The 14686-nt window shown below is 43.1% G+C and overlaps 2 protein-coding genes across 4 annotated transcripts in view; both read right to left on the bottom strand.

Annotated features, from left to right (window-relative positions):
- Positions 1-1018: 1018 nt before the first annotated feature.
- LOC311308545 (sorting nexin-1-like) lies at positions 1019-9282 on the bottom strand. Of its 3 annotated transcripts, XM_084437512.1 has the most exons (15): positions 9158-9282; positions 8163-8328; positions 7877-8013; positions 7609-7672; positions 7241-7284; positions 6941-7082; positions 6754-6832; positions 6443-6518; positions 6214-6327; positions 5911-6004; positions 4875-5080; positions 3101-3244; positions 2453-2533; positions 2293-2364; positions 1019-2184 (listed from the first exon to the last, which is right to left on the bottom strand). In XM_084437512.1, the coding sequence occupies exons 1-15, from the start codon at positions 9272-9274 to the stop codon at positions 2134-2136; spliced, it is 1587 nt and encodes a 528-aa protein (XP_084293638.1). In that variant the 5' UTR covers positions 9275-9282; the 3' UTR covers positions 1019-2133. The 3 variants fall into 3 exon arrangements, 2 of the variants coding, with proteins under 2 accessions (XP_084293638.1, XP_084293639.1); XM_084437513.1 differs by lacking the exons at positions 1019-2184; positions 2293-2364 and adding an exon at positions 2924-2981 and having other exon boundaries at positions 2454-2533; XR_014630430.1 differs by lacking the exons at positions 1019-2184; positions 2293-2364; positions 2453-2533 and having other exon boundaries at positions 3127-3244; positions 3441-5080.
- Positions 9283-11622: 2340 nt separating this feature from the next.
- Positions 11623-14686, bottom strand: part of neo1a (neogenin 1a) — a 187404-nt gene continuing 184340 nt past the window's right edge. The window contains exons 27-29 of the mRNA XM_084436810.1: positions 14459-14686; positions 14178-14314; positions 11623-13285 (exon numbers count right to left, since the gene is read on the bottom strand). The exon at positions 14459-14686 is cut by the window's right edge and continues 33 nt beyond it. Of these exons, the coding sequence (XP_084292936.1) occupies positions 13139-13285; positions 14178-14314; positions 14459-14686 (512 nt within the window). The 3' untranslated portion in view covers positions 11623-13138. The remainder of the gene's footprint in view (positions 13286-14177; positions 14315-14458) is intronic.

The raw sequence follows: 14686 nt of genomic DNA on the forward strand, positions 1-14686 counted from the left end.
GCTAGTTGGCTAGCCATTTAGCTGAGAGAGATATCTTGTTAACTATGACTAACGTCCCATAATCCTTGCTACCCAAACATTGTCAGCCGTCTAGTTATCTAGACCCGTTCAGTATGTGCTGGCTTGTCAGTAGCTCACGTAGCTAGCTAGCTGTTATTAGCTGGATGGTGAATGTAGCTAGCTAGCTGTTATTATCTGGATGGTGAATGTAGCTGGCCGAAAGGCTACTTGTTGTTACCAGTCTAACGGTGCTCTATGCTAGCTGGCTAACTAGGCGGAAGGAACGAGGAAATGACTAATTGGCCAGCAACGCTCGAACAATGCTGCACTGAAAACAAATAAACAATACTTACTTTCGATGTGATTAAAAGTTTGATTGACTCCAACCTCACAAGCCTACAAAATTAGCTTGAGTGCCCGTAAGGACTCGGGATGTATCCAGATATTATTGGGGAAACGTTATGCCCAGGGACACGATAGCAACCCTTTCATTCTTCTTCCATCTCTCTGGGATGCATTGAACAGTCGTGAACAGTTCTGTACCCCGGAAGTAAAAACAACGGCACACCCGTTAAAGGAAATACTTCACCCGTCAAAGAAAATAAATAAATAGCCTACTAAAATATTTATGTCTCGTCACGAATCAATTCATTATATTATTACCATTTCCACATCCCTATTTTGAGATATTCAAAGAAACAAACAATAATACACCCTACAAGGCACCCAACATCCCAACTACTGATGGTGTGCTGATGGTGTATGGTTATTCTAATCTAATCTATACTGTACCTCCGGTGTAGGATCTCTGAAATTAATTGGGTTAGAAAATGTACCCTAAGAACAGCCCTCACTACAACGTCATTGGTTGTTGCAACAAAGAGCCACAAGAAACAAAATACATATTTACTTAATCAGTAATCACAGGTCTAAATACCGTAAGTTAGTCAGTTGATATAGAATGGACCAAGCTTTATGAATCATCTTTATTTTTCCCCATCTAAAGCACTTTCAGGAATTGTCTGAGCTAATATGCAAGTGGTTACAAAAATAAATCACGTTCTTACGGAAAAATATGGTGGGACTGCAAACTACTCATACAAATGGTGGATAAAAAAAAGTAACAGATAATCATCACAATGCTTTCATCACAGTTAAGACAGTTTTTATCAAAATTGTGAGGAAACATTTCACAATTACTATACACTGGTTTCAAGTACTGTACAGGTTGAGACATACAATGTGGTTCAAGACAAATTTGATGACAGAACAGTTCACAGGGACAGTATAGACAAGTTCTAAACTATTTTTGTAGGACATTATTCGTGATAACAGCTCAAGTGTATCCCACAAAATCTCCATTCATATGGAATGCCCAAAATGGATCTCACAAAGATTCAAACATGATTCTCAAAGGTTATAATATTAGTAACATTTCATCACCTTGTGGCTATTGTAAACTTGCACCCTGTTCTTCCCATTACTTTGTGCAGCCATGTTAGGTCCAAAAATGTGCATCACGTGATTGTGTGAACTGAGGCCTACCATATGCACCAATACTGTGTGAATGAGCTCACTAGTCATAGTGGTATCTCCTAAATCACTTTCTACCTTCTTCACTACTCCAAGTACATTTTTAGTACATTAAATCTGCTATGAGTTATGAGGAGTTAAATATATAAAACTGTTCAGCACTAGGTTGACCAATAGGAATAACATATGATAGCATGTTCTACTGCAAATGATATACAATGCTACTCTAGGGCAGTACCTCAAAATGTAAACACATCAAAAATGCATTATCTTGATGTCTGAGCAAAGACCATGGAATAAATATCCCATACTGAAAAGTATGCAAAACAAGCGTTACTGCCAAATAAACATCTGTTGTATTTCTATGATGTAAAGAGGTTAAATGAGAAAGTATGCAAAGTAAAATGTATTATTAGTGCGAATGCATATATTTCATGTTGAATAGATGTAGAAGAGCTGGGGGGGAAACATGGAGACTTTAAGAACATGGATGGACTGCAGTTTTCTCCTCAGTGGAAATCATTCTCTCAGTTCCCAGTAAGGAGGTCAAGTGTACAAAAAGGCAGTTGGGGTCTTTTATGCTAATGTTGTCAATCCTCATCAAGCTATCGCCTTGGCTTCAGGCAGGAATGCTTCCCAGAACTTTATGAGCTGCAACAAAGAGTGAGAAACTTCAAATATCAAATCAAAGAAGACAGCCTGTCCCCTACCACCTCAAGCTAAAACAATATTTGAGAAAAGAAGAAAAATGGTAATTACCCTTTGCTGAGACTGTAGCAGGGACTCTAAATACTTCACTATCTGGGTTTTGAAGTCTTTCGACTTCTCTTTCTGTTGGAATGGAAGATAAAGCAATGTTCACATACCATGAATGCCCCGGAAGAAGCCTTTTAGACAGAAGAAAAGAAAAAGACCGTACCTCAAACCTCAGTACTTCCTTGCGCACGGTGACACCAATTCTGTCAAAATCCCTCTCATACTGAGTGACTCTTGCCTCCCACTGTGGACAGACATGAGAGGAATGTGTTAGAGAAAGAAAATGCATGGCAGTTCTCAGACATTTGAATGTTTTAAGTAGAATAGAGTTTCACCACTTCACAGGTAAAAGCATGAACAATTTTAACAAATAATTAAGAACTACTTCAGAGCTGTGTCCTGAACCTGGTCTTTTCAAATTACCCAAGTTAACTTTCCATTCCTTACAGTTGGTTTTTCAGTCACAGACAAGTTCTTAGGAAAAATTTATAATCAAGGTTGAAATATCCCTTTAACTCCACTTTAAAGGTTGGGTAGGCGATTTGGCTCATAAGCACTTTTTGTAATTTTTTTGGCAATTCTCTTTACTGGATTGGATTTATTGGATGGCCAACCTCCCTGCCAGTCTACCTACCTGTCTAGCAAGTGTCATTTGTTTTCCTCCAGTTTGGAGGAAGGCTTTGGAGGGAGGCCTAAAGGGAGGAGTAGGGAGTTTGTTGGTTGGATTTTCAAACTCTAGCTTTACTCTGTTGTTCTTTTGTTCAAAATCGCCTAGTCCACCTTTAAGTGTTACCAAGGATGGGCCACAAACCTCTGCAATCTCCTCTTTGGCCTGGTGGAGTTTGTCAGGCTTGTTGGCCCACAGAAGTTTGGCCTCCACCTCCCTCTTCTTCTGCAGAGTGCTCTGAGCTTCCTGCCAGCGTTGCCAGACCCTCATACGCTGGTCAAAAGAGCCCTGAGGACAGAACAGCGATAGTCTACCATTAGGATTAGCATTAGCCACACACCATTGAATTCAGTCCCACATGAGTGTCACAGCTGTCTCGGGGACACAAATGGCCGTCACTGTGGTCAACTATTTGCAGCTTGACTAGTTATTTGAATGAAGCGACAAACACGTAACATTAGCATTTTTGCTATCATCAAGCTACCTTTAAGAGTGCTTGGTGTTGTGTAACAATCAGAGGAGGCTCGTCCACAGAGGACAGGAAGGATGGTCCTCCCCCCCAATAGCAGAGTCAGAAGAAGTTGTCCAAATGTCCTTTTTTCTGATTAATGTTTCCCTTTCTTATATCAAGCAGCTAGCTACAGTAGCTACTTGCGTTAGCCAGCAACAGTTAGCTTGTTGTCACATTACCAGCTCTGCTAACGGTGAGAATGGATTTGGAGGAGTGTTGCAGCTGGTGCTAAACGAGGCAAAGGAAGAACATTTTGTGGATGATTTGTTATCACAGCCATTCCACAGATTGGATTATGCAGAAAGTTGAGGTTCAAGACTGCTGGATGACCAACTCCACAGATAAATATGATCAAAATGGAACCAGGAAGATTGAAAGCGGAGTAAGGTAATGGAACAGATAGTTAGCCTAGCTAACTTTAACACTTGGGTCTGCTCAAGGATTCTGTAGGGCTATGAATAAGCATGACAAGAGAGTTTGATCACATCAGCGCAATAGACCGAAGCTTTTTGTCGGCCATCCATGATTAACGAGGGAGCGCTTTTGCAGAAAGCAAACTACAATGTTAAAGTGAGATGAAAGAGAGCAATCTTAGAAGGCATGAGTCCGCTATTAACAAGGGCAACTAACCCACAGGGAGTTGATTATCTACGACAGTATTAGCAGAGCAAAAATGACAAGGAAATCAACCTGCCGCTTAGTCTATGCAAATGGTTAGGGACCGTCAGCAAATTACACATGGAAAACTAATATATTTATGTCAATAGCTCCCATGTCATGTGACCCAGTGACTCCAAATCAATATCAGATATAGTACTACATTGGACAAATAGGACACAGCTGTTTTTATTTGAGCTTAGTGCCTGTTCTACATTCTATTCATATTTTAATGGAAAATCATAATTTATTTTCCAATAGAACCAATCAGGGGGACAGAACAGCAGTTAGAATATGTAGAGGTGGGTCGTATGCCCACCTCCCTTGTTCTCTGTAAAGCGCATTGTGTTGCCTCTGGGTATGAAATGCGCTATACAAATAAAGCTTTGATTGATTGATTGATTGATTGATAGAACGCAGTCCCCGTCTCCCTGACTGGCCCAGTTGTAAATGCAATCTCTGGAAATTATTCTGGATACAAGGAAGGCCCGAGTGATCTGCTGATAGAAACAAAATGTGTGCCACAAGCAGTCTGCAACAGAGAGCAAAAGAGACCTGAAAAGATGAGGGAGAAAATAAAAATGCCAATGCCTCCCAACTGACCATGTGACAAATCCCCAAATCCTCATGCTAAAATTGACTGTAAAACCCACATTTTAAAGCAATATAAAAATTGATAAAATGCTAGGGCGAGGGGGGGGGCATGCCCCTGGTCAGGGGTAAATCAATACGCAAAATTAGAATCCATACCCTGACCGCTCCTAGTAAGCGTATGTAGTCGGCGAGCATCTCAGCGAAGATGAAGAAGTCGCTGGCCGCCTGCTCCTGGTGAAGCTGCTCCATCTTGTCCTCCACCTCGGCCAGCTGTGCCAGCGCGCGGGACAGGGCCGTGTGGTCCTCCGAGTTCCCCAGCATCGCCACGCTCTTCGCAAAGACCGCCGTGTTCCCACACAGCTCTGACCACAAGAAAAACAACATCTCACTCAAATCTATTAAAGAAACTTGAATAAAATCATCTCTCTATACCATAGGCCTAATTGTGTCATGTCCTGTTAAATTAGTATGCAGTAGTGTTAATTTAGTATGCAGTAGTGTTAATTTAGTATGCAGTAGTGTTAATTTTGTATGCTGTAGTGTTGATTTAGTATACTTTTTACATCATTGCAGATGCAGAATCAGAAATCAGTGTATTTGCCAAGTACATTTTCAAACAAGGAATTTGACTAGGTGAATACAGGGAAAGTGCATGCGCTTGAGCAGAGTCAGTGTTTGTCATTTGTCTGCAAGTGGTTTTAAGTCTGAAACTGGACTGCATGTGTTCACCCGTCACGGGTTTTGCTTTCAGAACAATTATGCGTCCCACCTAAAAAGTCTGGGAACACCGTGCAGGTTTTATGTCAAAATATTGTGAGCAAATACCACTAGTGTACAGACAAAAATATAGCGAACCTGTCACAGTTCTGCCAAACATTTGGTCATCCCATAAGTATGTTACTGTAGCTGTGTTCGGAATCACTCCCTATTCACTATATAGTGCACTATATAGGGCGTCAGCCACTTTGTTTGGTGTCCGAATTCTCCACGGAATTTTCGTTCCCTATATAGTCCACTATTTATTACCCACAATTCACCTTGATTTGCAGGGAACAGTGCATGTACCCTACATTTTCTCTGTTCCCTAGGTAGTTCACTACATGGTGAACCCTATATAGGGAATAGGGAGTGAGGGAACGAGGGAGCGATTCCGAACACAGCTTGTGTGTGTGTGTGTGTGTGTGCGTCTCACCCTTCCTGTGGCTAACCAGTGAGTCCACCACCATGTGAAGCTTCCTGAGCTGCTGCTCCTCACTCTCCACCTCCTGAAGTTTGTCCTCAAACCACTAGCAGAGGACGGCAACGTTGGGACAACGTTCAGTCAACCAACCGTGTCAGACCGCACAACAAAAGCAGTTTTCTGACCAAGATTTTCAGAGGGGCTTGTATTGTCTTTCAATATCGCCATTGCTATTTCAAGGAATATGAGAGTGAATGATTCCAGATAAAGTGATGTATTTGCAATGCAAATATCTACATGGTAAGAATCCCTTACAGTGTCTGACTCATTCATCTTGATGGTCATCTTGTTGACGGCATCCGACGCCTTGTTGATCATCTTCATGAAGCCAGCTCCACTGAGGGCTTGGGTGCTCACCGCCCTGGGCAGCTGAAACAAACACACACACACACACACACACGGTCTACTTTGTTGAATCTACTTTTCATAATGTCCAAAAGATAGGTGAACATGAATCTCCCCGTGTGGGAGCGCAGCCCCCCACCTCATCTCTCTCCAGGAACTCTCGGACATCGGGGTCCTGTAGGAGTGACGGGTGGGAGACCACTCTCTGGAGGTACCTGGATAAACACAACCACTCCATGTCACCTCAGTCAAAAACAATGACGTCTAAACGTTTTTCACCACAGAAAGGCAAGGAGGAAATAATGGCACCAACAAGCTAAGTAGAAAACCCACAGCATTTGTTACACCTCCTAAAATAATCATGTATAATGTACGTTGTTTTTCCATGACACGCCTCACCTGACTAGAAACATGTCTGATATATAAGAAGCTGCTCTCCCCAGGCCTCACCTCTCTAGCGCTGCTCTCCTCCGCTCAACAAATTCTGTGGAGGATGAGTCCTCCTTCCCCACCTTGACTTTGGTCATCCCTGTAGAGACAGACGCCCCAAAACATTACCCATCATATGGCAAAGGCAAGGCTGAGAAAATAACAGATTGTCACATTCACGTCGCCAAAATGTTGGCAAGTGACCCACCTACAACACTCTTTTCTGGTGGTGGAGGAATGATGCAGCCGTTCAGCGACTGCTTCACAGACAGCTTCTCGTACAGACCCAGGAAGTCACTGAAGCGCCTCCTCACCGAGAACACCCTGCTGCTGAACATCCCTAGAGAAGTCTGACAGAGAGAAAGCAGAAGAAGAAGGAAAAGTATATTAAATAACCATTCCTCTAAATGTCACTGCCGTTTACCATGGTATAACACTCTTGTAGATAGAATACAGCACAGCACAATATCAGGACAAAGCTGGATTAGCAACTATAGCATCTACATACCCGAGTAGACACTTTATAGGCCATGAATGCATTCATGCCATCTCCTACAAAGACAAGACACAGTCAAAATACACAGGTCAGAACCCTCAGACAAAACAGTATAAACTAACTTGACCTCTAGCGAAGTGTAAATAATTGTTAGTCGCTTTGGATAAAAGCGTCTGCTAAATGACTGTCATGTAATGTAAATGTTGTTGAGGTAACATTTTTGTCATAGTAGTCAGACTGCGCTGCAAATTCCCAAAAGGGTCATTTTTTATATTGAATTTAATTCCATCTAGCTGCTGTACAGGAGCAAGACTATCCTAAATTGCATGTAAATGATTATGAATGTGAAATTGTTCATATTCCAGGAAGGTGAAACTTACCAACTTTTTCTGGGTTGGTGACAGCAACATCCACATCAAATCTGTCCTTCACCTCCTCCTCCAGCTGCATCAAAACACAACAAATTAGTGCTCAGCTATATTAATACTAAATTACAGGAATGAAATGAAAAGATGACTGTAGGTGTCACCTGGAGGTGCACATGACCTGACCGGACCTGGGATGAACCCTCTCAAATATTTGAGATCCTTCACATGCCTTGAATTTAGCTTCGAGTGCAATTAACTCCATCAATTAACTGAGCCATACCTGCTCCATGGACGTGGAGTGTGTTGCTAGTGTGCTTGGGAGGGCGGGGCCAGCAGGCGCAGCAGCGCAGGGTTTGAGCAGGTCTTTCCTAGCAGTGTTGCTGCCAGGTTTATCCATGCTCAGCTCCACTGACGCCTCTAAAGAAGGGAGAAAGGCAGACAATATGAAAAGTGTCACATAGTTTCATTAAGTTTTAATTGTAAAACTCAAATATTGACAATAATTACAATTTTCATTTCTGGCAGTCCAAATTATAATAAATGCATGATAAGAAAAAAAAAAGTGCCTGCAAAGAGATAATTGTCGTCATCAGAGTGGACACCGTTGGATGTGGAGATCCCGCCGGGGCTGGGAGCAGTGCTGCTGGCGGCATCGTCACTGAAGAGGTCAGGTGGTTCCACCGTGTTGCCAGTGTCCGACTGAGGCTCGACCCTTGACCTCACGGGGTTGCTCTGCAGGGAAATGTTATTTGTTTCTTGCGAATATCTGTGTGTATTTAAATAGTCACATTAGATTTGCAAAAAAATCAAGACATTAGGCTAATCTGGTGCAATGAATGTGACACTGACAGCTGTATCAAAATAGCAATCCATATCCAAGCCCCTGAATTATTGAGGACAGGGGGGATTCACAGAGGGAAGCTTCATGTAGGGACACTTTACAATGCAGCTGGTGAAGTTGCATAGTTTCAGATTAGCTAATAGAAGAGAAGTTGGTGGCCCAACAGCGCAGTTTGGTTGGGGCAGGGTGAATGTGCACAATGTGGGGTGTCATCAGAGTGTTATGGTCTAATTTGCTACCGTTTCAGAAAGCGATCCTTGGCATTAGTCTGTGCGCTTACACTGCCAGCTACAATCTACTGCTACGTCCCAACTGCTCCATTAGACAAGAAGATACTGGCCAGCTAACTTAGCTAGCACTCATAATGAGACCGATGCTTCTACCAATGTTGTTGTGGCGGCGTTGGCTACCCAGGTTAGCTGTAACGTTACAGTGTCCAAATCAACTCAAGTGATAGCTAGCTAGCTAAGTAGACTAGCTCGCTGACGAACCCTCAATGCGTGGAGACTAAAGTAGCTAAGTTTGCACTTGCATGATAACTTATCTGATGCGAATAAATGTGCAATTCGAGCAGACGGAGACCTGTGTTGTTATTGACAGGGAAGCCAGCTACGAAAACTAGTGCATGTTGTACTGGGCTGGTGCTCGCTAGTCAGGGGAGTCACATATCCACACAGAACACATGGCGAGCAATCTGGACCAAATGCATATATTACTCACATTGCCGGTAAAGATATCCTCTCCATCATCACTGCACCCATCTCCCATTTCAGAAAGGGGGTCTTGGTCATCAGCTCCAGGGAACGGAGGAGGGGTTCTCTCTGAGCTAGCAGCCATGTTTGGGATATGTGTGCATACGTCAACGGAAGTTGAAAGGTAGTTTAAATTGGAGCGCCATCTGCTGGTGAAGCGTAGTAGCGGATGACAGGGTTGACCTTACCCGAACCAAGTTTGGAGAGAAGACTCCCATACCCAGTTAGATTGAGCAAGTAGCCTACTGTGGCCTGCCTTCTGGTGGCACAACACAACATAGTAGAGACGAAAATATTGAGTTATTCTGGTTTTCTTGGTTTCTGTTGTGAAAAACTGATCTGGAATATATCTAGAACTGGTAGGGTGGAAATGTGTGCAACATCATCATACAGTAGGACATGTGTTGGGTTGACCTTCCAAGTATCTTCACTTGTGTCAAGTGCATGCTTGTGGCCTTTTATTAACTCAGTAACTTACCAACACTTAAATGGACGCCGACTAATTTGCAAGTGAATGGATTTGGGCAGTTCTCTTTCATATAATCATTTGAGCCCAGGCTAATAACCCAAAGATTTGTCATCTTGATTGAGATCAAATTATAAGATAGTATGACAAAAATAAAAACATATCTACTGTATGTAGGGTTCAAATACGTATTACCAATAGCCTAACCACCAATGGTGGCCTTACTGACCATCAATAGGAAATGTATAATTCATTTCCATCCTGTTGATTGATGACATCCCCTTATTTATAATTGCTGTATCATCATTCCTGTATGTGCTGCATTAGTCTGACGTATCTATAGTTCCAGCATGCTTGTGCTAACCCTTAAGGAATAATCAACTCAAGATACATAATGCATTTTCATTTACAGTTACAAAATTGTGTTTTTACATCAATATAGGGCTTTTTTTTTACAACTTTGTCACTTATCCAACTGAAATTCATCTTCTGCTCGGTTATGAGCTACTGTAGTGTTGGGGATGGGTTATGAGCTAGTGTAGTGTTGGGGTTAGGTTATGAGCTACTGTAGTAGTGTTGGGGTTAGGTTATGAGCTACTGTAATGTTGAGGTTAGGTTATGAGCTGCTGTAGTGTTGAGGTTCGGTGTTGGGGTTGGGTTATGAGCAGCTGTACTGTTGGGGTTAGGTGTTGGGGTTGGGTTATGAGCTGCTGTAGTGTTGGGGTTGGGTTATGAGCTGCTGTAGTGTTGAGGTTAGGTGTTGGGTTATGAGCTGTAGTAGTGTTGGGGTTAGGTTATGAGCTGCTGTACTGTTGGGGTTAGGTTATGAGCTGCTGTAGTGTTGAGGTTAGGTGTTGGGGTTGGGTTATGAGCTGCTGTAGTGTTGAGGTTAGGTGTTGGGTTATGAGCTGCTGTAGTGTTGGGTTTAGGTTATGAGCTGCTGTAGTGTTGAGGTTAGGTGTTGGGTTATGAGCTGTTGTAGTGTTGAGGTTAGGTGTTGGGTTATGAGCTGCTGTAGTGTTGGTAGTAGTGGTCCAGCTGCCCTCCAGACAGGCGCTGGGGTGAGTGACCTACTGGACCAGCAGGTTCCCTTCAGCAGGGTTAGGGTTAACACTTTCAGATCACAACAAGAAAGTGGATTATAGGGAAACGTTGGCAAAGGCGATATTTCTATATAAATCCATTTGAGTGACTGGAATGCATTTCTAAATGGTTTGTACAAGTTACTGTGTGTCAATGTCTTCTGAAGATGCTTACCCCAACACGCATACAACCATGAAAATAGATATGACAAAACAGACAAGTAGAAACATGAACTTTGTTAGTATTCATAATAGCTTGTATACACAATGTATATGAGCACCAATTAAAAAAAAATCTCATCTCATTTTTTCCAAACTTTTTTTTGTTTGTTTGTTTGTTTTTTAAAAAGCCACATTTTTTCTACATAAAGCAAAGAGATCTCTGTACAGAAACAAGCAACAACAGAATGTCTCCACAGCAGCACAGTAAAACCCCCGCCACTGAATTCCAGATCATCTCAGAAGCAAAATGAACATTAAAAACAAAACCAGCTGCTGCTAGCTCAGGACACTACGTTACACAAACAGCCTTATACTGAAAACACAAGATATGTAAGAAATGTATTTTTCCAAAATTGTGAAAAAGTGCAATACAGGTTTGACTGTCTACAACTTAATAGGTTATTTCCCAATGAGTAGAGTCTGATCCTTTCTCTTCACCCAACCTTTTTTCTTAAAATGTTCCGTTTGTATCCAGTAGTTAAATCTCTTACAGTTATATTGGCATTCATGAGGATGTACATGAGAAACACGGTTATCACAAAAGTAGAGCAAATAACTATGATTGCAATGACAAATTTCTTTGGGTAAGAGGGTAGATGAAAAACTAGTTTCTTACATGAACATATTTTAATTTTTTCCTTTTTACATTGGAATTGTGTACAGAACAAGTTTAATTTCTTCATACAAAACAAACTACATGTTCAAAAAAATCGTATTCAGGGAGTCCCATTGAAAAGGCCAACATGTTTGCATGTAACATTGTAAAAGAGCCTGGGTGAGGGGTTTCTTGAAAATACCTCCAGATAACATGAAAACACTTCTCCATTACTGATAAAACCTGGTTTAGCAAAACAGATCTCTTCAACCAAATATTGGCTCTCTGGGAAACAAGACACATGTTTTAGAGCCCATCATACAGGATTCCATTGCCATGACCGATCAGCTGGGCAGAATCTGGGGTTTGGGAGAGAGACCCCCAGAAGCCCAGGACAGTCTAGCCTCCTCCAGGATTTAATGTCCGACAGATGGTTGTAAAATCGTCACCAAGAAGAAAAAAAAAAAATCCTCATGCATCGAGGCAAAACTGGTTTGTAAAGAGGTGTCACAGTGTAACTGGAATAATGTCCTTGGAGGCCGCGTCATCACTGAGAATCAACCCATGGACACCTTGGGAAGGCTTTTTAAATGGAGCTCCCACAACAAAACACACAACATTTCACTGTACAACAGAATGCCAGAGAAGAATACAATAATGCACCGTAGCAATACATGAGACATCTCCCCTAGTGATATGAACAGTGAGCTTTGAGAGTCACTGTGTCGCTCATCCCAAACAATAATGAAACCATGGGAAACAGACATGAGGCAGTAAAAAACAAAACAATGGGTACATATCTATAAGGATATGTAGGTAAAAAATAATACATAGAACATATTACAAAATAATAAAAGACATGGCACAATATATGACAATATGGGGAGAGAAAGAGACATGACTGGATCAAAATGATAGCTATTAAAATGACCGTTTTATGGAGACAGAGAGAGGACTTTTATCCAATGTTCACTTCACTGGAACGGGGCAATAGATATACAAAAATGCACAAAAAATGACACTAATCAACCAAACCTGTGTGTAGATTGTGCCTCACGAGCACCAACATCAATACGGGCGAATTTTGGACATTTTCCTTTCGTCTTGAAATCACCAAGAAAAAAAAGAATAAAACATATTGTCGGAAAATGGTCTCCACAGCAACCACAAATGCAAACCTTTTTATTTTTGCTGAGAAAAATTCACAATCTTCCGGTTGAAAGCAACCAATGTTAGTTTATCGTCTCTGAGAATGTTTCTTCATAAAAAGGTTGAAGCGGCTTGATTTTTTCCTAAAATGGCCATCTCCTTCCTGAGACTGAGCAATGTGAGCCACAGTTTGAAAGGTTCAGTTGAGTATTTTCTGATGTTTCTCAGGAGGGAGTGTGAGAACCATGGGGATACGCCATTTTGTTTCCGTGGGCATTTCGCTCCCAGATGCTGAGGGGTTTATGTGTGAATGTGTATTTTGTCTGCCTGTGTGAATGTGCATGTGTATGTTTTTTTTGTCTGTCTACCCGTGTTGCAGCTATGTGTGTGTGTGTGTGTTGTGTGTGCGTGCGTGTGTGTGTTGTGTGTGCGTGTTCAGTTGGTGGTAATGGCGTTCAGGTCCTTCATCAGGCCCTCGAGGTGGGCCATCTCCTCGGTCAGCTGGTCGGGCTCGTAGCTCTGGGGGAGAGGAACAGGGTTACTGGGGGGGGGGAGGGGGCAGGGGGGGAGGGAAGCAAGCACCTGGGGGAGCAGAGGAAGGACAGGGTTAGGCTGGTCAGTCAGGGGGGGCGGGGTGGGGGGGGGTGGGTGAGATGGGGTGGGGGGGTGAGATGGGGTGGGGGGGTGAGATGGGGTGGGACTGGTCAGTGGAACTGCAGAGCGCGAACGACAAGCAGACAAAAGCAAAAACCAAAAGACAAATGAAGCCAACGTCATCATAATCATCAGCCAATCATGGATTAGGGCGTTGACAGGGATGGATGCATGTCAAAAATCATTCCAATAACGGGGTTTACATGGGTAAATTAATTCATTAATTCAAGTTAAGTTATTAATTGAAATGAAATTAATTGGTATCCAAGGCAGCCAACAACGCCAACACAACATATTAAGAGGGTGAGGCGACATGTTGAGAAGAATAAAGAGAGAGAGGAGACAAAAGTTTGGTTAAAAATCCATTTCCAACTGAAAATAGGCCTATGTCATATCTGATTGTGTTCAAAAGTGTCCAAAAAAGAAAACCTCGCATGCACTTGGATTGCATATTGTAAGTTGTTTTGGATAAAAATGTCAGCTAAATGACTGTAATGTAATGTAATGTAACTTGAAATGTGCGAAATGCGATTACATTTTCTTTCCTTTATATCACAGTATAATGCTAGTTTGAATTGAATAAGCAAGCATGTGAGCAAATGCTCAATGGTGTGACAAAAATACATTGGTTGATTTGTATCATGACAAGAGCATGTCGAGTACACAGTCATGTCTCTCTCAATATGTGACGTGTTTTGTTTAACAAATTGAAGACTTTTCCCTCTTATGTTTCATGAAATGCCTCAAAATGTCCCAGGGTTTTCCCCTCAGCAGGCTGCTGCAGTTCTACAGCCACACCCATGGAGGGCGCTGTACTCACGCTGTCTACGTCCTCTAGCATCTTGCTGGTCTCTGGCACGTCGGGGGCGCTGGGGACTGTGACTGGCATGGGCGTGCGCGTCCTGCCCAACGTGCCGATGGACGCCATCTTCACCACATGGTGATGAGAGGAAGGCCCTGGAACAGAAACGCGCTCAATCAGAAACGCCACAAAGACGTCTGTCCTCAACCAGCATGTGGACGGGTCTCTGTCCTCCCGCCCGCCGTGTCCCCCCGTGTCCCCCGTGTCCCCCCGTGTCCCCCGTGGTTCGGGCTCCTCACCGGTCTGTGCGAGCAACGGCGTGCTGGGCAGGGCGGCGGGCTCGTAGCCGGGGTTGAGGGCGGGGACGGCGGGCACAGCGAAGCTCTTGAGAGGGTGGGTGGGCCGCCCGTGGGCCGTGGGCGGGTTGCTGGCGTAGCTGGGCTCCTCGTCGGTGGCGGTGGAGCCGTGGTAGCTCCCCTCGCGGTCAGCTGCCTCCGAAGGGCAGGAGGGCTGTGAGGGGACCGGGA

The sequence above is a fragment of the Borostomias antarcticus genome (genome assembly GCF_949987555.1).
Source record: "Borostomias antarcticus genome assembly, chromosome: 4".
Classification (NCBI taxonomy): Eukaryota; Metazoa; Chordata; class Actinopteri; order Stomiiformes; family Stomiidae; genus Borostomias; species Borostomias antarcticus.